Consider the following 25,789-nt stretch of genomic DNA (forward strand, 5'->3'; position numbering starts at 1 on the left):
GGCATTTTATAAAAATCAATGGGAAAAGCTTATTTAATAAATGGTATGTGGAAAGTTGTACATCCATTTGGAAAAGCATAACATGAAATATCAATATGACATAATAGAAACATACATAAAATTTCAAATAGGTTTGAACCACAGAAGTGTTTAAAAAAGATATAGGAGAATATTTGTGTAATCTTTATGTGAAACAAAAAGACAGATGTGACTATGTACTAAATCTTCTTATGACAGAAGACACCGTGAGCAGAGTTAAAAGATATATTAACAACTAAGACAAATATTGAATACAACAGAAGTTATCATTTCTATATAAAGAGCCTCTGTAGGTAATTAAGGAGATAAAGAGCAAAAGAAGCAAATAGGCAATATACAAGTAAGAGAAAATGAAGGGCAAACATTTTAGTCAACCTTGCTAGTAATTGAAAAAATACAAAGTAAAATGAGATTGTTTAGTCACTTGCCAGATTAGCAAAGATTAAAAATGATTTTTAATGTCCAATCGTGTTATAAGAAAATAGGTAGCCCTTAAAGTATTATTTAGATTATAAATTTTAAAATAGTTTTGAAGGGCAATCTATCAATACGTATCAAAATTTTAAATTTTAATTTAAATGAGCAACTTGGTTCAGCAACTTGACTTCTTTCTGTTTATTACAAGGGAGTAATTGGATACAGGTACAAAGATGCATTTTCATTGTAATGTGTAATATAGTAGCAAAGAAATTGGAACCAACCTAGAGTTCCATCAATGGGGGACACTTTAAATATGTGGTGCTATACTCATAGAACAGAATGCTATACAGATTTTTTAATTGTTATAAAATGATACATTTTTAATAAAAAAAGAAAAGGGAGGTTATACAATTATATATATACACACATATATACATACACTATGTATGTCCTAAAGTTGTGTAGAAAATATGGAAAAGTATAAAAGCATTAAAAGAAAAACTGACTTTAAGCCAAATTTTGTGCTCATCTATATTTTCCAGATTTTTTCAATTACTTTATTGTTTGAAACAAACTTATTTGTGTTAAGTATGTAAAAAGAATACACAGACACAGACACAGACACACACACACACGCAAAAGAATTTAAGGGTGTATTATTAAAAGTGCATTATTTATATTCAGTTCCTAACTTTTCCTTATCTTCTTCCTGAAGAAGATTCCTAATTTCATGGTTTGGAAACTGAGGTATACCAGCACTCTTTAAAAGAGAAATGGATTTAGATTTAGAAATGGAATAGATGACCTTGAAATGGAAACCTAAAGATCATTTGGGCTATTGTCCCTAAAAAGTCATTACTGATTTTGCCAGTACAGTCCGTCACAAATATAATAATCTTTAGTACGTGCCCCACAGGCTCCAGAAATAAAAGTCAGGCTCCTGTTCTAAGGCACATTCTGTGAATAGACTCAGGTCTTCCAGTGATATCATTGCTTCATTTTTACCCTGGCGATTGGGGGAACTTGACTGCTGGGTTGGAGAAGAGACGGGAAAGCAGTGTGTTATCATCTGCTCTCTGCTTTAGGCTCCCGGAGAGAAAGGTGTGGGTACCGCGTAGTTCGAAGGCAGAGAAATTCTGATGAGCAGCTGCACTGCCTGAGCAAAGCCAAGAAAAACGGTGGACACGTGACCCGAGTGAAGGAGCTGCTGCTGAGTGCCCTGAGCCCAGAGCAGCTGGTGCTCACGCTCCTCGAGGCCGAGCCGCCCCACGTGCTCGTGAGCCGCCCCAGCACGCCCTTCACCGAGGCCTCCATGATGATGTCCCTGACCAAGCTGGCTGACAAGGAGCTGGTACACATGATCGGCTGGGCCAAGAAAATTCCGGGTAGGGCTTTCTGGGTCTTAGCTTTAAATTTATTTGTGGAAAGGGCTGCCTCTAACATTTATGGGGCAAGAATACAAAATGGAGTTCCACATTGTGTCTTGGGTATTTAGCAGTTTGAGAGCTTGATTTATGACCTTTAAATGAAATATGTTCTTTCTTCCTATTTTGACATGTATGCCTTCAACACGTCCTGGAAGGCCAGGTTCCAATTTAGAATTCTTGAATTCCTCTGAGTTCTGTACCAGACATGGTAGTGCAGAAAGAGTTGTATATGGTGGACCCCTTCTCTTCCTGACTCTCTGCCTTCTTCTCCCACTCCTGGATCCATCCCACACCACCTTGCACATACCCCATTCTACCTGTCCACATCTCCTACAGACACTAGCCTGTTGGCCACATCTCATGCCTAGATCTGGCCTGGGACGATGGACCCAGGGAAGAGACCCACCCAGGCTCTGGAAGTGGATATGAGGCCATTTAGGCAGGAAATTCTAGGGTCCTGGGACCTGGAACATGGTCTAAAAGGAAGGGAGCTGGGCTCCACCTTAACCCATCTCTTGGCTGTGGACTTCTCACCTTGGGAGGAGGGGTGGGGCTCAGTATGACCAGTATGAAAGTGAAACGTTTCTCAGATGCTAAATAGGAATTGTAAAATTTTGTTCCAATAGAGAAAGAATCAGTAGTATGTACATATATATGGATAAATAGAGTAAATCAGCTGTAGAAGTAACATGAATCATCAATAAACCTGGAATGCTTTTTAACTTGATAAAGTTAAAAATGGGTTTGATTATTCGTAAATTGTCGTTTAGAACATTCATTTTCTATCCTATAATGTGTCCACTTTCCAAGACCAGTTTGTAGCATATACTGCATTGTCACCATCTAATTATTATTTGAATTGGTGTTTCTGTGAAAGAATGAATCAAGGATCCCAACGTAGAATGAGAGCAACCCACCATCCCCCTGGAAGGGCTTATCCATGTACATCTATACATTTGTCTAAGAAATGAGGTCTCTCTCCAAGTTCTAAGCCACTAGGGACAATTTCCATGGCCTGGAGGTCAGCAACTGCATTAAGCACATTTTAAAGATTGAGAAGGGGGCATGAAGTTGGGTGAAGAGCAGCTGGGTGTAAGAGCCTCAGGTAATAGTATCCATAGGGGTCATTCGTTTGCTTCTGAGCTTTCTGAGAATTTTCAGGTTTTCCACTTTGGTTTTGATAGTCTAGCATCTTCATCTTTGCCGGAATGCTGTTTTTTTCTCAGCTCTTTCCCATAGGAGACAATACTGACGCAATTTCCTCTAGCTTTTGCTCTACGTGTATTCCAAGCCTAGTTTTCAAGATCCCACGTGGAGAGTAGTGGTGAAATTAATTACTCCTGAGAGCTGTGCAGCTTCTTTGTGCCAAAACAAAACCAAACTCTTAAGCTGCATTAGTTCCTCTTCAAGCCTGGTATTTTGGAAAATTTTCAGAAAGCTTAGGCATAGTCTGAAGCTGTGGGATTTTTTTCCCCCTTTCTCAGCTAATATAGTCATTGTCTAAACCAAAAGAAAAATTAGAATATCACCTAGCCTTGGTTTTGTTGAATATCTACAAGTATGAAAAGCTTGATCTCCTTTGGGTAGGCTTATTGTCTATAACTGTGGGTGAGATTGAAACGTGTACACATATCAGGAACAGGAATTGAGTGTAGGATGTGGCTTTGGAAAGGATTTATCCATCTTTCCATTCATTACTCTATTAAATTCTCCTTTGTGCGGCTTTGTGTTATAATTGTTCAAAGATTTGAACCATGTGTGTTCTCTGTGCCATAGTTTCCTCATCTGTGAAATGAGGATGATGAGAGATCCTAACTGTAGGAAATTCTCAGAGATAGGCCTTGTTGCCCCCATTTTTCCTGTAAGAAAACAAAGACTTAATAGGAGATTAAGTAACTAGCTGGGATGAGGCCGAGCAGGGTTCTAAGCAGAATGCATTGCACTCCAAGGCCATTTGTTTATATTTACTATATTTATATTATACTGCCTCCTCCTCTTATGGTGGCTTATGGAGGAAGCACCGGTGATCTCTGCTTCTGAAGCACTCACATCCCTTAGGGACCTGCTTCAGTTGTTACCTATCCTCTTCAGCGTAGAGTAGCTTAGAGACAGCACACCTACTCAGAAGAATGATTCTAACGCTAGATGGGAAATGTTAAGCAATTGAAGAAACTCTTTCAGCTGGAGCTCTGACTTTCTGCAGGGGTCGGCCCTGCTCTCTCTGCAAGCCTCCCATCCGCCACCCCCACTATCCCATCCCCCCACTCCTCCTGGCCCCAGTCATGGGCTGGGCCAGATTGGCAGCCCCTCTGACTGGCAGCTGAGCTCCGTCTTTCTCAGTAGTGCAGAGGGATTATTAGGATATAACCAACAAAGGTCAGTGCCAGCTTTCTGTTCTTCCCTAGCATCTGTCTGGGGAGCTGTATAAGCCCAGGCGTCAGTCCTTTAGAAATTCTGAATGAAGTACATTTCTCTCCTGAAGGGGTTTGAGACTAGAAAATAGTGAGTACTCACTTTGAGTTCAAGATTTTCTCACTTGTCAGCATTTAGCAATGTCTTTAAAATATTGATTTTTTCCCCCCTGTATGATTTGTGTTTTCTTAGCTTTTCAAAACTTGCTCTTCTGTTTTTATGGAACGGGGGAGCTGAGGAGGAGGGTGGGGTGTGCTCACGGCCTCTTGCTTTCCCCAGGCTTCGTGGAGCTCAGCCTGTACGACCAAGTGCGGCTCTTGGAGAGCTGCTGGTTGGAGGTGCTCATGGTGGGGCTGATGTGGCGCTCCATCGACCACCCCGGCAAGCTCATCTTTGCTCCAGACCTCGTTCTGGACAGGTGAGAAAAAAATACTTTGTGTTTCTTCTCCGACTGGTTTGAGTGAGGCGCTGAGTGAAGTGGGAACAAAGTCCTGGGTTCTGCAATTAAAACCTTACTCCTGAGAGGGCAGGTAAGAGGAGGATAATGTCATGAGTTCCTTCACTGGGTCAAGAACCCAAGAAGGAGAGCATGGGCACAATGATTAAGTGTCCTGTGACTCATTCTTACCTATTCTTAGAATGAAAAGAGCATGGGCACGATGATTGAGTGTCCTGTGACTCATTCTTACCTGTTCTTTCAGTGTGGCAGCATTCACTGGCCGGACCACAGCAGGGGCCTGTGTCCTGCAGGGTATGTGGCCGCTAAGTGTACACGTCAACTTAGATTTTTCTGCACTAAAAAAACTCCATTTTCAGCTTATAATTTTAAGCTGTCCTGCTATTTTTTCCACTGGTAGGGACCCTGTACATCCAGCTATTTGGACAGGTGATGAAATTCTTACAAATCTACCAAGTTTATCTTAACATGCTTTAACTCACTCTAACTACATGTACTATATTAGCATTTTTGGCAATAGCCGTGGAAGGAATGGTTATTAAAACCGGATGAAAGTTAACGGAAACTGGGGAATGATAGTGTTAATGCGATAACTTGGTTGCATTTAGTTTTCTTTTAAAGATGGTGCAGAAAAGGAACCAATTTTTAATTGACTTAGGTGAACTGTTCATGGAGGGAAAGCTGGAATGTACAACACTCAGGCTTTTTAGGAGAAAAGTGGAATGCTTTCTTGGGGTAAATTTGAACAGTTTGAAAATCTCCATGGAAATTGATTTCCACATTCCTTATGTTGAAAAAAGTGCTAGTGTTGAATATTCAGTCACATTTGACTCTGTGCACAAAGAAGGATGCCTAGTGTTATGAATGGAAAGGATCTGCCCCTTGGCATTGCCTCTTTAGATCATCAGAAGATCCCCATGCACACCTTACTCAGATGAAAAGTAATAGCCCAGGGAATTAGCACCCATTCTGTCCGTTGTCATGGATGGCAGCATTGACAAAGAACACGGTTCTGAGTAACAGAGGTGTGTTGGTGGAGAACAGGGCCGTTGGGAAGAGCTGGAGCTTGGACTGTGGCTCCAGTAGGAGCAAGCCCAGAGGGAGGTTCTGGAAGCCCAGACCCTTCAGTAGCAATCACAATAGCTGACTTACTGGCTTCCAGGCACCATCTTAAGCACTGATGTGTGTTAAGTCATTTCATCTTCACAACAGCCCTTTATGGGTGAGCACCATTATTATCCCTGTCCTTCCGATATGGAAACAGGAGGTAGGAGGTAACTTACCTGCAGTTAGCAAGTGACGGAGCTGGGCACAGGGGCTGGCTGCGAAGTTCACACTCTTACCTACAACAGTACATGCCTCCCAGCGGGATAGAGAACTGGAAGAGGAAAGAGGAGGAGGCCGAAAGGCAAAGTAACTTTCTACTTTATTCTTTGATCTTAGAACAACTCTGTTTTACTCTCTGTGCACCTCAGAAACCTGCTCCTCCTGCTCTCATCTCAGGGTACCATGTTGCAAGGCGGGCTGCAAGGCCAAGCACCCAGCCAAGCCATCAGTCTCATTCATTCATTCATTCACTCCTTATATTCCACTTGGCATTTAAATAAAGGCACACACACACACACACACACACACACACACACAAATATACACATAAAATTCCCTAGAAGTTAGTGCTAGGAAGAAGTTCTATCCTTTGGTGAACCAATAAATTTGCAGACTTTGGGACTGGGTTATTTTATTTTTTGTCTTGATTTCTAAATTGATGCCACATTTAGTGTTTATTTTCAGTGACTGTGTCATTCCTGGTTTTTAGTACAACTAACTTACCTCTTTCTGTGGGTTCTTTAACTCCCGTGTGTATATAAATTACTGTAAATTGACACCAATCCCAGATACATTTTAGGCTTACCTGTTGGTTAAGTAATAGAAGAAAAAAAAAAGTAATTTTTCTTATATGTTATTTTAATAGACTCACATTACTTTATAAATATTTGGATGTCTTATTTTTTACAATGTAGAAATTGAGTATATTTGAGGATAAAAGAGGAGTTCTTGGGAATTGTAAATGCATTCACATTGAACAGGCATTTTTTTGGAGTGCCTACTAGTGGTTATTTTTTGTTGCAGTCCCTACTTGATTTGAGCACTCTGTAAAGTATAGAATTTCAAGTCCGAGACTCTTAGTGCATCTCTTATACAGATAAATACATTTTAATGTAATGGGTATGTTTCTGGAGGAGTTGCTTATTCAAAAATGTTCAAAATGTGACTTATTCCAAAAGTCAGGGATCATGTACCATAAAAGTGTCCTATTGTGAATCTTTTTTGCAATGTGAATAATTTTCACACTACATGAAAATAATTGTCTTTTGGTAGATTGTCCTGTCAGAGTTCCTTTAAGTGGTGGTATGACCATGTAAGCAGTGAATACAATTAAATTAGCCTATTTATTTGTGGAGACTGAGACTATAATTTGTTTCCCTTTATTCTTGTTGAGGCTTCTGCAGCGAGAAAACTTGAACCTACTGAGGATGAGAGGAAAATCCGGGTATCTCAGCTTATTTCTAACAAGGTAGTTCTTTTAGTAATCACTAGAATCCCAATTCATGTGAAGATCTACCACAGAATCTGAACTTCTACTTGCTCAAAAAATCATATATGCTAAGACATTATGTGTCCTTAGCATCAATAGGAAACTGTCAAATGTTATTAAAAAGTCAGAGGAAGTGGATGTTTATGGAGTTCTGTGGACTCACAAGGGTAAATGTACTGAGTTTGCATTCACCTCAGGTATTTGTATATTGAATTTTCTTCAAGAGACTGACAGAATTTTCACTTCTGAATTTGTATTTCCCTTTTGTACTCAGATCATTTCACCTGAGTTCAATATTTAAGTGCTTCCCATGTGCTGAGCTCTCCCAACCCTATTGCCACCCACACAAAGATAGACAAACTGTGGTCCATTAGCCACATGTGTGCTGCCAGCAGATATATATATGTCAGTACAAAACAGTGAACCCCAAAGGGAAGCCCACTCTTTCAACACGTTGTCCTTGGTATCAAACAGAATATTTTTCTTTTATAAAGGGAGTGGTTATCAAATATAAGATAGTCCACATGGAACTACTCTTTTATTTTTATTTAGCACTGGTTTATGGGGAAATGGAGTGTAAAAGTAAATTTCCATGAGTAGTTTGGTTTGATTGATATATTGTTTCTGTATTTTAACATCCAACTCATATACCCACTAGGTTGAATTCAGATCTTTTAAACCTGTCCTGATTTCTTACTCGTAATTCAGTGTCAATCATAGTTACTTACAGAATAAATGAAATAGGTCTCATTGACTGTAAAGTCCTTCCTCACTCTGTTCTGTATAACTCATTTTAAAGTAGAACTCTATTAGGGTGTCCTTTATAAGATATTGTACCTTATTGCCCCTATATTTCTCATTTATTTTCTAGAAATGTATTTGTTTTCTACAGCCTGTAAAGTGAATAAAAATATTCTAACCTTGCTACCTCTTGAATGAGATGGTTGGCTCTCACACCTGCTGGAGAAAGCAATCAGACCTAGCTCTTTACAACTGGTTGAGAAATTCACTTTTTCCATGCGGTACATACGTTCTGATTACTTTGAGCTGCAGCATTTATCAAGGCCTAAGATACTCTACAATATAAACTCTACCTCCATTTAAAAAAAAAAAAAATTTAGTTATTTATTTTGGCTGCACCGGGTCTTAGTTGCGGCATGTGGACTCTTAGTTGTGGCATGCGGGATCTAGTTCCCCTGACCAGGGATGGAATCCGGGCCCCCTGTCTTACCCACTGGACCACCAGGGAAGTCCCTCTACCTCCATTTTTGAAATATGAATTTACATTTTAAATGGTATGTATTTCGATGAGGAAATGGTGCTAACTTCAGTATTTAGAGACGTGTTTTTAGGCACAGGTGGCAGCTTCTGCAAAATAGGATTGATTTCAAATGAGTCCCCTTATCATACTACTTGGGGAGGTGTGTGTGTGTGTGTGTGCGTGTGTGTGCATGCACACGTGTGCCCGTGACCCCACCTCTGAGTCTCACAAAAGAGTAAAGAGCCAAACTATCAAATTGTCAATGCAGGACTTGTTGGATTTTTTGTTTTTGCCCCCAGAGATATTTTAAAACTAGCTTTTCTCAGTATCAGATGTCCTTAAACCCACCAATTACAGTTTCCAATAATTAATTGTCCTAGGCCGAGTGATTTGATGATTGGCTTGAGGGGCATTCAAGTGAATAAGTGAATTAAGTATTTCTTGTGCCTCTGCTATGTGCAGGGCATGCATGTCCTTACTGGACACTAGCAGCAGGCTGCCTGGGAAAGCCCAGAGCAGGGGAGGTGTGCGGATGGCATATGGAGGGCTGGGGCTTTCCTATAGATTTTGGCACCCTTTGCCCAGGGCTCTGATTCTCCAAGGTGGCCTTTCCCTTAGGAGTGACTTCTAGGAGGTACTGACATTTTATCACTTAACCTGTGCGCTTTCAGAAAGTCTAAACTGGTTTCCAAAGTTACCACGCTAGTTTGCCAGTGTGCGCAGTTTGCATACTTGTAGCTTTGTGTAGTGAGCTTGCGGGGGTGTGAACGCTGTGGACTGCAGGATCCTGGTAAGCAGCCATCCAAGCATAGCACCAAATAGGAAAGGCTTTAGCAGGATTGGTAGTACCCACTGGTGTCAGTTCATTTGAACTCTACAGAGGCCCTTTCTCCAACTACTACCATCACTGGATATGTCCTGGCTTGGGATTGGGAGAAGGAGGAGGGACCAGCCAGTTCTTTGAAGATCTCAGGTCCCCTTCAGGGGCTGCTACCGAGACTGAAAATGAAACTTGCAGAAACTCATGGCTACCATAGCTGCCCTTTGCTGTGTACTGCAGGCTTTTAGAAGCAAATGAATGTTTCGTGGCGAAATCATCTAACTGCTTGCTTGTCAAGGACTTCCAATAGCTCTATGACTGATGATAATGGAAGTTGTTTTGGGAGCAGTGAGGTGGAATAATGTGTGTCTGGCTGGAGTGAATTGAAGCTGGTATCTTCTAGGTACAGTTCAAGTAATTTACTTCAAAAGTATGCTTAAACATTCATTTCCGTAAGGAGTGCTCAAAAGAATCTCGATTACATGGTCCAAAGTTTGTCTAAAACTTTTGCTTAAAAATAATCTTTGGCACATCAAAATTACCATGTCTCCATTTCTACCTTCCTTTCCTGATTCTAATCCATCTTCTGTAATTGTGATTTCTTTGTATGTCATATTAGCTTTTCTTCAAACTGCGTTTAAATGTCTCTTAGTTGCCCCACCAGTTTCTAGTTGACCACCAGGATGTGAGAGTTAAGCCCTAGATATAGAGTAATATTTCTTCTTGGGATATTTGCTTCTGTAATGTTCAGTCTTTCCTCATTAATACTTCAGAGTTTTTTGATGAGAACATGGACTGTATCATTTTAGTAATATGTGTCATATTGAGGGCTGGTTGGCTGACATAGTTTAGATCAAAAATAATGAACAGAAATGGTATTCCTTTAAGAAAACATCTGGTGAATAGGTAGGAGGAAAATGTACTTCCAGTGCACACTGTTGCCTAAAGAGTATATATTCAAATGTTTGCTTTATGGACTTCTAGGAGATGCCCTGTCTTCCTTATATAAAAATAATTCTAGTAATTTCACATTTCTGGGTGTGCTCTCATTACTATCTTGTTATAGTTAAAGGGTGTACAAGATGAAACTTGAGATTAAAAAGAAAATACTCCTTATTGCTTTCGATGGTTACCGGAAGCTGTATGTTCCTTACATTTCTAAATGGACTTTTGTAGGGACGAAGGGAAATGTGTAGAAGGAATTCTGGAAATCTTTGACATGCTCCTGGCAACGACTTCAAGGTTTCGCGAGTTAAAACTCCAACACAAAGAGTATCTCTGTGTCAAGGCCATGATCCTCCTCAACTCCAGTAAGTAACCACACAGCTGGGCCATGTTTTATGGGGGAGAGATGCCGTTTCTAGAGCTGGCATGGTGTTGAGGAGTACTGAATTTCTTTCTTTTTTTTTTTCTGAATTTCTTATTTTATTTAAAAAGGGGAAAATGGCTTTCTTTCGGACTTTTCTGTTTCATTTTATAGGGATGTAAACTGTAGTTAACTTTTGGTAATTTGAATATAAATTATTCGTTGGGTGAATTACCGGTAGTAATTTAAAAAGTAGCTGAAACCACTCTACTGGAAAAGGAAAAAACGAACTTCAAAATGTTTACCTCTCATCCTTTTTTCTTTTTTTGACATTTTAATTTATTTCATTGTGATGTAATTGACATATAACACTGTATTAGTTTCAGGTGTACGACATAAATGATTTGAATTTTTTTATAAATTTATTTTTATTTATTTATTTATTTATTTTTGGCTGTGTTGGGTCTTCGTTGCTGCATGCGGGCCTTCTCTAGTTGCGGCGAGCGAGGGCTACTCTTTGTTGTGGTGCGCGGCTTCTCATTGTGGTGGCTTCCCTTGCTGCGGAGCACGGGCTCTTGGCACATGGGCACCAGTAGTTGTGGCTCACGGGCTCTAGAGCGCAGGCTCAGTCGTTGTGGTGCACGGGCTTAGTTGCTCCGCGGCATGTGGGATCTTCCCAGACCAGGGCTCAAACCCGTGTCCCCTGCATTGGCAGGCGGACTCTTAACCACTGCGCCACCAGGGAAGTCCCAGATGATTTGAATTTTGTGTATATTGAGAAATGATCACAATAAGTCAACACCCATCACCATACATAGTTAACAAAACTTTTTTCTTGTGATAAGAACTTTTAAGATCTGCTTTCTTAGCAACTTTCAGATATGCAATACAGCATTATTAACTATCGTCACCATGCTGTACATTATATCCCCGTGACTCATGGATTTTATAACTGGACTTTCAGCCCCTTTTCAGTGTTTATACGGACCTCTTACATGGTTAACATGCATTTATATTTACTATTTTGGGTTCTGCTTTTACAAGTTCATTTATTCATTCATTTCATTCATTCATTCACTAAAAATGTTGAGGATATATATATTCCTGCCCTCCCATGGCTCATAGGGAGAGAGAGAAAACAAATTCTTTAAAAAGAATGATCTCAGTGCTATCACAAATTGTGTACAGAGCACTGAGTACTCTGGGAAGACAGGAGGAGAGGTGCTGAAGTGGTTGCAGAAGGAAACGATGTTTGGGTGTTGAATGAGTTGATGGGCAGGTGGGAGGGGTAGGCAGGGAAGAATGAAAGGACGGGGGTAAGCCAGGAGCTGCAAGTCATGCAGTGGAAGAGCAGGGCGAGGTGGACAAGGTTGTAAAATGCAGTGTTGAAGATTACTGAGTGTAACTCTTGTTGAGAATTGTTGCTTGGGGCATTGAGCAGCCCTAGAAGAGGGTCAGGCAGGGAAGTATCATGGACAGATAGGCATTCTTGAAAGGTCACTCTGGCTTCCGTGCGGAGGACTGACTGGAGAGGGGAGAGACTGAGGCAAGGGGCCTAACAGGAGTTATTAGGAACAACGAGAGCCAGAACTAACTTGGTGTGGAGGGGCCTGGGAGGAAGGGACCTGACTTGAGGGAAATATATGAGTTAGAGGTGGGAAATGAGGAAAGCATCTAAGATGTGTGTATGTTGTAGCTTTGTTGTTTTTTTCTTATTATATAAATAATACCTGGTTATTGTAAACAATCAAACAAAAGAAAAACATACAAGGAAGAAAATAAAAATCACTAGGAATCCCCCCTCTCCGCCCTAGATAACCACCGTATCTTTGGTGACTGTTCTTTAACAGCTCTTGATAGAGAGGTAGAGATAGATATGTACACATATGCTCATATATAAAATTTTACATAAAGAGCATAGCATCTTGTATTAAAAGTTATGGAAACTTTGAAGGAGGCTTGCTTTGATCACATTTTTTCTTGATCCTTCCAGCCAGACACCAAGTAGCTAATCTTAACAACCAGAGGGTAGCCTTCATACCTTCTTCCATCCTCTAATAATCATTTAAAATAATACCTCACCTCCGGTATATACACAGATAGACCTTTTTTCCCCCATTTAAAAAACTTGGGACACTACATACAAATACTTCTTTGCATCTTGCTTTTTTCCTTTTCAGAATGCTGTGAAATCCCTTCAGGACAGTGAGGAGAGATCTAACTCAGTCTTTGAAGCAAGGGCATTGTCTACATCGTTCAGCCTTTTCTCTATTGATGGGCCTTTGTTTAATATACATTTTCTAATTTTTTTTACCATTATAAACATTGCTACAATTAATAGAGACGTATTATTTTGCACACATTTCTAAGTTTCTGTGTAGTTTTCATCCTGTTCAGTTTGCTGTCTACCTGGTGGTATTCAATCCAGCTGCTGTACCAGGTATTGATTGCTTTGCTTAGCTGTTTACTCTTGTTGGGCCTTTAGGTTATTATTTTTGTTTTTTTCTTTCTTTCTCAAATAATATGTATGTCCAGGTTTTAATTCTCAAGTGATGACTTACAGACTTCATTTGGGCAATGTATGGGGCTTTATTACCTAGATTTTATCCAATTTTAGAGCTTAGTGTTTGAAACAGCAGAAATCTGTGAGATGGTATTATGCTACTTTATTTTAAATCAGACCAAGCAGCAGTTCCTGAAGCCAAAACTCAATGCAGAACCTGTGGCCACATGGGTCGCAGGCTGTCTCCTGATGTGGGAGCAGCTGACCTCTCCCCCTCCAGCCTATATTCATTTCCTCTCTAGTAGGTACTCTTGGACATTGGCACTAGTTTTGATGAAAGGGAAACACATAGAGCAGTGCTTCTCAAACTATCTATGGTGAAGCACCAGGTTTCTTTTTCTTTTATAATTTCCAAATTGTTATAGATAGTTACTTTATTTTTATTAGAGTATAGTTGATTTACAGTGTTGTGTTAGTTTCTGCTGTACAGCAAAGTGAATCAGTTATACATATACATATATCCACTTTTTAATTTTTTTAACATTTAAATATTTATTTATTTATTTTTCTGCACCGGGTCTTAGTTGTGGCCCCAGGGGAATCTTCGTTGCTGCGTGTGGGATCTTTGTCGTGGCATGCGGGATCTAGTTCCCTGACCAGGGATTGAACCTGGGCCCCCTGCATTGGGAGCACGGAGTCTTAATCACTGGACCACCAGGGAAGTCCCTATTGACTCTTTTTTTAGATTCTTTTCCCATATAGGTCATTACAGAGTATTGAGTAGAGTTCCCTGTGCTATACAGTAGGTCCTTATTAGTTATCTGTTTTATATATAGTAGTGTGTATATGTCAATCCCAATCTCCTAATTTATCCCTCCTCCCCTCCTCCCTGGTAACCATAAGTTTGTTTTCTACATCTGTGACTCTATTTCCGTTTTGTAAATAAGTTCATTTGTATCATTTTTTTAGATTCCTCATGTAAGCGATATCATATTATATTTGTCTTTCTCCATCTGACTTACTTCACTTAGTATGATAATCTCTGGGTCCATCCATGTTGCTGCAAATGGCATTATTTCACTCTTTTTTATGGCTGAGTAATATTCCATTGTATATATATACCACATCTTTATCCATTCATCTGTAGATGGACATTTAGGTTGCTTCCATGTCTTGGCTTTTGTAAATAGAGCTGCTATGAACATTGGGGTGCATGTATCTTTTCAAATTATGGTTTTCTCCGGATATATGCCCAGGAGTGGGACTGCTGGATCATATGGTAATTCTATTTTTAGTTTTTTAAGGAACCTCCATACTGTTCTCCATAATGTTGTACCAATTTACATTCCCACCAACAGTGTAGGAGGGTTTCCTTTTCTCCACACCCTCTCCAACATTTATTGTTTGTAGACTTTTCGATGATGGCCATTCTGACTGGTGTGAGGTGATACCTCATTGTAGTTTTGATTTGCATTTCTCTAATAATTAGTGATGTTGAGCATCTTTCCATGTGCTCTTTGGCCATCTGTGTGTCTTCTTTGGAGAAATATCTATTTAGATCTTCTGCCCATTTTTGGATTGGGTTGTTGGTTTTTTTGACATAGAGCTGCATGAGCTGTTTGTATATTTTAGAGATTAATCCCTAGTCAGTTGCTTGCAAATATTTTCTCCCACTCTGAGGGTTGTCTTTTCGTTTTGTTTATGGTTTCCTTTGCTGTGTGGAAGCTTTTAAGTTTAATTAGGTCCATATGTTTATTTTTGTTTTTATTTTCATTACTCTAGGAGGTGGATCAAAAAAGATATTGCTGTGATTTATGTCAAAGAGTGTTCTGCTTATGTTTTCCTCTAAGAGTTTCATAGTGTTGGCCTTACAGTTAGGTCTTTGATCCATTTCGAGTTTATTTTTGTGTATGGTGTTAGGGAGTGTTCTAATTTCATTTTTTTACATGTAGCTGTCCAGTCTTCCCAGCAGCACTTATTGAAGAGGCTGTCTTTTCTCCATTGTATATTCTTGCCTCCTTTGTCATAGATTAGTTGACCACAGGTGCGTGAATTTATTTCTGGGCTTTCTGTCCTGTTCCATAGATCTATATTTCTGTCTTTGTACCAGTACCATACTGTTTTGATTACTGTAGCTTTGTAGTATAGTCTGAAGTCAGGGAGTCTGATTTCCTCCAGCTCCAATTTTCTTTCTCAGGATTGCTTTGTCTATTTGGGGTCTTTTGTGTTTCCGTTTAAATTTTAGAACTTTTTTTCTATTTCTGTGAAAAATGCCATTGGTAATTTGATAGGGATTGCATTGAATCTATAGATTGCCTTGGGTAGTGTAGTCATTTTGACAATATTGATTCTTCTAATACAAGAACATGGTATATCCTTCCATATAGATAGTTACTTTTGTAAAATAAAAATAAAGTACTAGAAAAAGAAAAGTGCAAAATACAAGCCCTAGTATTTTGTTGTTACATTCAACTGATTTAAAATTACTCTATCAATTACTGTAAAAGTTTCCAAATGCTTACCCTCAATTTCTTCTTCTCTCTTTGTGAACTGGTAACAGACGATACTTTGAGTAACCCTGGTATAGAGCATGGAGAGCTGTCTGGGAGATAGCTGGAACAGGAGGTGGGGGTGGGGGGAGGAAGTTAGGTCTTGATGGAGAGGGGAAGGGGAATGAAGAAGGAATTTGAAGGTCATGTGAGACTCAGAAACCCTGAAGACAACCTTTGGGTACTTCCTGGTTGGATCTCAATCTGGCCTTACTTGCCTGACAAGACATTTCCCCCACAACCAGTACACTCCCTACCCCAGTTCTAGAAAGCAGACATTTGTGAGTGGAAATGGTAAGTTGTTGGACAAATGAAAATTGTAGGGAAAGCCAAGAAGACTCCTAAATGCTTTGGAGCTTCTGGTACCTTCTTGACATTGATTGTTACCATTCACCTTCTACAAAATAACATGAGGGCTCAGCTTACATCAGTGATTAAGTTGATGTGCATATAGGAAATGTCCAGGTGGGACATTTGAAACTGATTGTGGAAGAAAATCAACTTTTTCTGACCTTCTCTTTGAATCTACCTACAGACGTTACCTCAGATTTTTGCTGTCATTTGTCTTTGTTAAAGGAAAGATTTCCCTGGAAAGTTCATTCCCACCTTGGTACAGGAGGATCATCAAATGCCAGATTATGGGGCTTGTCTTACTTGCAGAAATAGTTTAGAACTCTTTTCTGTGCAGCAAAGTGCTCCTTGGAAAGCAGTTTGCTTCTTGTTACAACACTTTGCAGTGTAAAGCCTTATGTTCGGCAAGGCTCCTCACAGTCATTTTAGCCTCTGGACATCATATTGTGTTGTTGGGAAACTAGAAACATCGGTGCAAATGGGAAAGCCTAAGGCTACGGCATTCCTCCTGCAGTATCTGACAGAACTGCCATATAGAGAGAATTACAGAGGGTGAGGTAGGCATGTGATGTAATTACCACTTGGGACAGTAAGTGAGTAGGATTTGTTTACAGTAAATCCAAATTTAAGAAATCTTTTCTTAAGAATTTTTTTTGGCTTGGTAGTCATAACGGCATTCAAAATGAATTTATTCTGTTCAGCATTGCTGTTAGGAAAGTGGGGTTCTGTTTCTGTTGGAAAATTTCCACTGTCAGGAGAGGTGAGTATTTCCCATGCTAGATTTTAAGCATCTCAAGTTACAGGCTTTTTTCTTTTTGATTATTTATAGCATTAACTTGAAAACAAACACAGGGACAGAATCCACTTAGCCACCTTGAATTTAAACCACCCTACAGAATATGTAAAACAGACATTGGACATTGGACAGTGACTCCCAAGAGAATAGACACAAGGTGATCCCTTTGAACAGTTTACTGCCCGGAGCCAGTTTCCAGGTTGCAACACAGGGAGAAGTAACCCAGGTAGACACCAGTGGTCTCCCTGAATTGAGGGAGCAGAGTTATGAATTTGGGGAGGCTAGGATTTTCAGGGGAGAGAACTGGAGAGGAGCGAGCTGGACAGAGAGAGTTTAGAGACCTGCAGAGGCTCCCCTTCAGGTCTTCAGCTGAGCATTAATTTCATGCTTATGATACTAACCGAGGACGGGGAAAGAACCACCAGAAAGGAGCAGGCAGAACAACACTTGGAAGTTCACACAGGGCCAGGAATAGTTCATGTCACCAGACACAGGGAAAAAACCTTTTACTCTACTGGATGTTGGTTGTAGTACTCAGAAAGGTATTGCCTCAGTAGTGAGGTAACATAAGCCCTAGACTAAAGGCTGCCCTGGTCCTACCGAATGAAACTGAAAAAGCAAGTCTGAAGGATCAAACTATTGCCAAGTAAGTTAACTGCATCTTAACTGCATAAAGCTCAGGACTATTTAAAGGAATGGAAGAATATCCAGCACTTAACAGGGTAAACCAATCACATGTTAGCAAGCATGGAAAGAAGCAGAAAATATGACCTATTATGAGGAGAATGACAATAATTGGAAAAGACACCAGGTGATGCAGATGATAGAATTAGTAGACAAGGGCATTAAAACAATTACTGTAACTATATTCCATATGTCCAAGGAGTAGAGGAAAGCATGAACAGGTTAAGGAAGACATGGAAAATATGAAACACACACAAATTAAATTTCTAAATGTGAAAACTATGTTGATGGATTTGCATCTGATTAGGCATAGCAGAAGAAAAAATAGTGCCTGTTAAGCAAGAGCAATAGAAACTATCAAAAAATAATAGAAAGAAAAAAGGGTTTAAAAAATGAACAGAGTATTAAGCTGGAGTGGCTACATTAATATCAGAAAAAGTAAATTTTAGAGCAAAGAATATTTCTAGGGATAAAGAAGGTAATTTCATAATGATAAATGAGTCAATTTGTCAAGAAGACATAACAATCCTAAACATTTATGCACCAAATAAGAGAACCTCAAACCTTATGAAGTAAAATCTGATAAAACTGCAGGGAGAAATGGACAAATCCCTTATTATAGTGGGATATTTTAATACCCCTCTCTCAATAATTGATAGAATAAGTAGACAGAAAATCAGTAAATATAGAGAAGACTTGAATAACACTGCCAGCCAACTTTACCTAATTGGCATTTTAAAAACCCTCAACCCCAAAACAGCAGAAGACACATTTTTTTCAAGTATTCATCGAATATTTACCAGGATAGACCATATTCTGGACCATGAAACAAGTCTGAATACATTTAAAATAATTTAATTCATACAAAGTATTTTCTTTGACACAATGGAACTAAATTAGAAACCAATATTAGAAAGATCTTGGAGAATTTCCAAATGTTTGGAAACCAAATAACGTATATCTAAATAATCCATGGATCACAGAAAAATAATCAAAATTAAAATTAGAAAGCATTTTGAACTAATTGAAAATGAAAGTAGAACACAGCAAAATGTTGGGGTTGCAGCTAAAGCAGTAGCTTGAGGGAGGGCTTCCCTGGTGGTGCAGTGGTTGGGAATCCGCCTGCCAGTGCAGGGGACTCAGGTTCAAGCCCTGGGCCGGGAGGATCCCACATGCCTCGGAGCGGCTAAGCCCGTGCACCACAACTACTGAGCCTGCGTTCTAGAGCTGGCGAGCCGCAACTACTGTAGCCCGTGTGCCTAGAGCCCGTGCTCCGCTACAAGAGAGGCCACTGCAATGAGAAGCCCGCACACTGCAACAAAGAGTGGCCCCAGCTCGCCGCAACTAGAGGAAGCCTGTGCACAGCAACGAAGACCCAACACAGCCAAAGATAAATAAATAGATTAATTAAAAAAAATAGTTTGAGGGAAATTTATAGCATTCAAGGCCCATATTCCAATAAAAGGAATATCTCATGATTTTTCTTGAGGTAGGCTTGTATTGCTACAAACTTCCCTCTTAGAACTGCTTTTGCTGCATCCCAGAGATTTCAGATCGTGTGTTTCCATTTTCATTTGTCTCCAGGTATATGTTTATTTCCTCTTTGATTTCTTCAGTGACCCATTGATTTTTTTCGTAGTATGCTATGTGTTTGTGTTTTTTGCAGTTTTTTTCTTCTAGTTGATTTCTAGTCTCACACTGTTGTAGTCAGAAAAGATGCTTGATGTGATTTTAACCTTCTTAAATTTATTAAGAGTTGTTTTGTAGCTTAACATGTGATCTATCCTGGAGAATGTTCCATGTGCACTTGAAAAGAATGTGTATTCTGGTGTACATGTACACCAATGTTCACTGCAGCATTATTTACAATAGCCAAGATATGGAAGCAACTTAAGTGTCCGTCAATAGATGAGTGGATAAAGAAGATGTGGTGTGTGTATGTGTGTGTGTGTGTGTATGCACACATACAATGGAATATTACTCAGCTATTAAAAAAAGTGAAATCCTGCCATTTACAACAACATGGAAGGATCTAAAGAGTATTATGTGAAGTGAAGTAAGTTAGAGAAAGGCAAATACTGTATGATCTCACTTATTTGTGGAATTTAAAGCACAAAACAGACAAAACAAAAATAGACTAATGAATACAGAGAACAAACAGGTGGTTGCTGGAGGGGAGAAAGAGTGCATGAAGTAACTGAAGGGAATTAAGAGATACAAACTCCAGTTATAAAATAAGCCATGGAGATGTAATATATAACATTAGGAATATGGTCAAAAATATTGTAATACCTTTGTGTGGAGACAGATGGTTACTCGACTTATTGTGGTGATCATTTCATAATGTATGCAAATGTCAAATCACTATGTAGTACACCCGAAACTGACTTAGAATTGTATGTCAACTATATTTCAATTAAAAAAGCCAGGTCTGAAATTAAGGACCTCAGCTTTCAACCTTTAAAGAAACTTAGGAAAAGAAGAGAAAATGAAACCCCAAATAAGTAGAAGAAAAGAAATAATAAAGGATAGAGTGGAAAACAATGGAGCAGAAAGAAAGAAAATAGTAGATGAAAAGCAAGAAAGTCAAAAGCTGATTATTTGCGATCAATGAAATTGATGAGCCTCTGGCCAGACTGATCAGAATAAAGGAAAGAAGATACAAATTACCAGTATCAGTAGTGGGACAGGTGACGTTATTTTTCTGCAGATATTACAAAGAATAATAAGGTAATATTATAAACAACTTTATGCCAATTCGCTTGAATATTAGATGAAATGGACAAATTCTTTGAAAGATACAAATTACTGAAACTCAATCAAAAAGAAACTTAAAAATTCTGAACAGCTATATATCTATCAAAGACATTGAATTTGTAGTTAAAAACTTTCCCACAAAGAAAACTTCAGGCCCAGATGGCTTTTCTGCAAGAATTCTACCAAACATTTAAGGAATAAGTAATACCAAGCTTATACATATTCTTGCAGAAAACTGAGGAGCTGGCAATACTTTCCAACTCATTACTCTGATAGGAAACCCAGACCAACATATTGGAAGAAAAGAAGACAGCAGACCAGTATCTCTCATGTATACAGATGCAAAAATTCTCAAATTTGTTTTTTAGAAATAGGATCCAATAATATATTGTGAACAAGTGTGATTTTCCCAGGAATACAAGGTTCTTTAAATTTTGAAAATCAATCAACAGGGACTTCCCTGGTGGGCCAGTGGTAAAGAATCCACCTTCCAATGCAGCGGACGTGGGTTCGATCCCTGGTCGGTGAACTAAGATCCCACATGCCACAGGGCAACTAAGCCCGAGCGCTACAACTACTGGGCTTGCACACCTCAACTAGCCCGTGTGCCACAAACTACAGAGCCCCTGTGCTCTGGAGCCCGTGCGCCACACTAGAGAGAAGGCTGCGCGCCGCAACGAAAGATCCCACGTGCTGCAACTAAGACCAGATGCGGTCAATAAATAAATAAGAAAAATAAAACCATGTCATATTCATTTAAAAAAAAGAAAACATAATTTACCATATTAACAGAATAATAATGAAAAACCATATGATTATTCCAATGTGTGCAGAAAAAGCATTTGACAAAATCTAATGCCCATTCCTTCTAAAAACTCAACAAACTAGTAACAGAAGGAAACTTCCTTAACCTAATCAGGGGCATTAATGAATAATCTACAGCTAATGTTATACTTGCTTGTTATCAGGAATAAGGCAAGTATGTCCACTCTCATGAATTTTATTCAGTGTTTTACTGGAAGTTTTAGTGTCATAAGTCAAGAAAAGAGAATAAAAGACATCCATCCAGATTATAAAGGTAGAAGTAAAACTCTTTATTTGAAAAATGTGATAATCTTTGTAGCAAACTCAAAGAGTCTACAAAAAAGTGAGTTTACCCAGATTGTGGGATATAAGGGAAATATATAAAAAATAATTTTATTTCTATATGGTAGGAATGAACAATTGGTAATTGAAATAAAAAATCAATACGATTTACAATAGCATCAAAAATTGTGAAACCTTGGGTTAAATTTGACAAAACATGTGAGACCACACACTGAAAACTGCAAAACATTGCTGACACAGAAATAAGAAATCCTAAATAAATGGAGAGAGATGTTAATGGGTTAGAAGATTCAGTATGTTAAGAGGTCAATCTTCCCCACAGATAGTCTGTAAATTCAACTTGATCCTAATAAAAATCTTAGCAGTAATGAACTAGATACAATGCTTTTGGTCCAGAATAGGGATATACACTCTTACAGTTAATGAGGGGTCTGATCCTTACCAGGCTTAGAAGAGCATGTTCCTCTCTGTTGGGGAGAGATGGGGTGAGGGCAGCACCATCCGAACTTCCCTCTCAGCAAATCCTCTTCCGCGGTGCATAGGTAAGATGTGAGGGTGCCTGGTATTACTGTATTATATATACTCAGTCTTTGATATGGCTCCTGAAACTCAGAGATAACAGAAAATGTTGCATTTAACACAACCTATTACAATGTTTGTTAAAGTGTTTTAGAAACTCCAGGTTGTTATGTGAGTGTTATACTTAATGTAACAGCTTATCCAAATTAAGAGTCCTGGGACCAGCCATCTTGTCACCCAGAAACCTGGAGACTAGGGAAGTCCTCCCTTGGATAGCATTAGAGGCTACTGAATCTAGGAAACAGAGTGGAATCAATCTGCAAATAATTAGTCTTTTAAAATATTTAAAATTAGGAATAAGATCTATTTATCTAAACAATTTTAGGGCTTTGCAAACTTTTGTGACTTTTCATTACAAAGTTTTCATGTGGATGAAACTTTTCATTAAATGAAAGAAATAGTTAGAACCAGGTAATCCTATTTTACATGAAGACAATTATTAAGAGATATCAACTCAAGCCCTGGTTCACTCTGAGTTTATGGGGAGGGTTCCCATGATGTGGGTGGGCAGAGAAGGTCAAGATACAAAAGGACACACAGAAGGATGCCGAAGAGGCCAGATGGGTGCTTTTCTATTGATGGAGAACATGGGGGCAAAGCATTGTAGGCATCAGCCTCCTGGGTCCATATCACCAACACCTTTCCAACATCAGTCTGTTCTTATGGTGCTGGGTTAGGAGGTGGTGATAAAGGGGATGGTCATAGCTAGAGGTTCTTCCCTCAAAGCAAACAGGCAAACAAAACCCCACATACACCTCCCAAAAGCCAGAATATTTTTCCTTTGGTTAGTATTCTGGAATTTTTATTAAACACTTTATCTCTTCTGACTTATTTGCTTTCAGTTGAGGCGAGCTTATATCTTCATCCTTTGAACCCTTAGGACATGGCAGATGTTGGGGGGTTGCCCATCTCTCCCCATGTGCTGCTCAGAATGTCATCAGGTGGGCTGGTGAAAGGAGCACACAGCTGTTCCCAGGCGATAAAGAGGAAAGGAAATTGTGTCCTTGATTTTATTTTACTTTCTTTGGTATGTGTGTGGTGGTGTGCCAAGATCTTGACTTTTTTACTGTATTTCTTTAGTTTTAGGAAAAGTCATTTAATTTGGTTCTAAAGTGAAATCTGATGTTCTTAACTCTTGGGGGCTGGAAGGAGTTAATCCTTACCGTTTCCTGTGTGTCTGGGCAGTGAGCATTCTGGGGGCTATGCGTCTTGTCTCTTGCCCCTCCTGGGGCCTGCCACTTAGCGATTACCCTGTACCTATGTGTCTGATGAGCAAGAGGGTACGTGAATGCCCAAAGTGCAGGCACAGCACTGCTGACTGAAAAGAGAGGCAGGCAGCAAAATGGGTATTCTACAGCCCAGTTCCTTCCCAGGATGATTTTGTATAGGTTAATCTTTTTGTACGTAAAATCTTTCCCCATATGTAAAATTGATACGGCACATGCCTTTACAGAACCGCAGTGACCCCTATCCCCAAACCCCTCATCAGTGATGGACCCTGAGCCCTGTATGGAGCTGTGCTGACCCCACAGCCTGTAGAACATCCAGGGCTCACCCTTGGCAGTGACTGCTCGTTTATGAAGAAGGTGACCCAATAGCCAACACAGGTTATCTGAGGGGAGCCTTGGTCAGACATAAGGAGGTACTGAGGAGCTTTTATGTTACTGCAATTTTGGTTCTGAAGATTCACTTTATTACTTTTAAAAATTACAGCTTTATTGTGATATTCATATGCCATCCAATTCACCCATTTAAAGTGTACAATTCAGTGGGTTTTAGTATATCCGTAGACTTGTGCAGCCATCATCAAAACCAACTTTAGAACATTTTTCGTCACCCTAAAAGAAATCCTGTACTCCCCAATCTAGCTGTCACTCTTCAGTCTCTGTCCCACCTATAGTCCTGGGCAACCACTAATCTACTTTCTGTCTGTATAGATTTGCCCATTTTGGACAGTTCATATAAATGGAATCATAAAAATGTAGACCTTTGTGGCTGGCTTCTTTCACTTAGCATGATATTTCATCCAAGTTGTAGCATGTGTCAGTACTTCACTCCTTTTTTTTTTGGCATTCTGCTTTTTATTTTTATTTTTTTATTTTTATTGGGGTAGAGTTGTTTTACAGTGTTGTGTTAGTTTCTACTGTACAGCGAAGTGGAGTTCCCTGTGCTATACAGCAGGTCCTCATTAGTTATCCATTTTATACATATTAGTGTATATATGTCCATCCCAGTCTCCCAGTTCATCCCACACCCCCCCACCCCTTTCCCTCCTTGGTGTCCATACGTTTGTTCTCTACATCTGTGTCTCTATCTCTGCCTTGCTTCATTCCTTTTTATGGCTCAGGAATCTTCCATTGTATGGATATACATTTTGTTTATCCACTCATCAGTTGGTGGACATTTAGGTTGTTTCCACTTTTGGGCTATTAGGAGTAATATTGCTGTGAACATTTGTATACTAGCCAAATATTTTTGTATTTTCACTTTTTGTCACTTTAGACTGACATATGTACAGGTACATAATCTTGACTCCTTTTAGAATCCAAAGACGTAAGATTTCTTTATGGCAGTAGAAATACATGGAGCACATTTCATGTAGCAGAATAGACTAAAGGGTAGTTAAAAGAAGGTACTTGTTAATGCAGCCAGGGTCAATTTTAAGGGAAAATAAGCTTAAAATAATTTTCTCTAAGCTTTCATTTGATTAATAATTTTCTGTGTATGTACCTAAAATATGCATCAACATGCGTATTTATCATCTCAATTATAATGGTGTGATTGGCTAAAAATTTGAACCTATGTAAATTCAGTCTAATTCTTCCATTTATGAGGGCTTACTCCATGCCAGTCATTGTAATAGGTGATGGGTATATAATGGCAAACAAATAGACAGGGTCTGTGCCTGCACAGTACTTATGTCCAGTCTCACTGAGGGTCAGAGCGTGTGTATGAGGACATCCAGCGTGTAGGACAACGTACTGCCCTCTGCTGGGGAAGCACAGGGCACCTTTGGAGCTTCAGAGGAGAGCCCAAACCAGAGGGAGGTCAGGGAAGCTTCCACAAGGAAGTTCATAACCAGGCTGGAATCTAAAGGAGGAATGGATGTAGATAAGCAAGAGGAGGGGATGTGGAGAGGAGGAGGAGATGGGGTGGAGGAGGGGAGGGAAGGAAGAGCATTCCTAAGCAGAAAGTTCAGTATGCTCAGGGCATCACCTGTTAAAGGAATTGAAGGTAGTGTTCAAGGTGAGGTGTGCGGGGAACTGAGGATGTGAAGAGCAGAGAGAGGCCTGGTACGTTGATAACTGCCCCAAGTGGTCTGGACTCTACCCCAAGAGCTGGGAATTCATTGAAGGGCGCCACATGATCTGCATTTTTCATTTTGGACACTCAAGGGCATGTTGAGTGGAAGGTGGGGGCAGTGAGAGGGCAGGTCATTTGCCATGGGGGTCAATGGGAGGCTTGAGCCCAGCATGCCAGGGAGCCCGGAAGAGTCACTGTGAGGAACAAGGTGAGCAGATGGGTTAGAGCAGCAGCTTCTGGGCCAAAGATGAATATTTTAAATCTGCATCATCAGACATCATGGAGGGACATGCCCCTAGGGATGTGGCAAAGCGCTGCACTGGCATGGTTGTGGTTCAGTGTGTCCCTTGCCTTAACTGAACTGTGTTGAACTGAGTTGCATTAATTGAACTGGAAATGCCAATAAAAGTAGAGAACAAAAA

The 25,789-nt window shown here is 39.7% G+C and overlaps 1 protein-coding gene across 1 annotated transcript in view; it reads left to right on the plus strand.

The window, feature by feature from the left end:
- The window catches only part of ESR2 (estrogen receptor 2), a 46,152-nt gene that overhangs the window by 16,587 nt on the left and 3,776 nt on the right, over positions 1 to 25,789 (plus strand). Inside the window, exons 4-6 of the mRNA XM_068544263.1 lie at positions 1,545 to 1,844; positions 4,578 to 4,716; positions 10,609 to 10,742. Coding sequence (XP_068400364.1) covers positions 1,545 to 1,844; positions 4,578 to 4,716; positions 10,609 to 10,742 — 573 coding nt within the window. The remainder of the gene's footprint in view (positions 1 to 1,544; positions 1,845 to 4,577; positions 4,717 to 10,608; positions 10,743 to 25,789) is intronic.

This window comes from Eschrichtius robustus, chromosome 1 (genome assembly GCF_028021215.1).
Source record: "Eschrichtius robustus isolate mEscRob2 chromosome 1, mEscRob2.pri, whole genome shotgun sequence".
NCBI lineage: Eukaryota > Metazoa > Chordata > Mammalia > Artiodactyla > Eschrichtiidae > Eschrichtius > Eschrichtius robustus.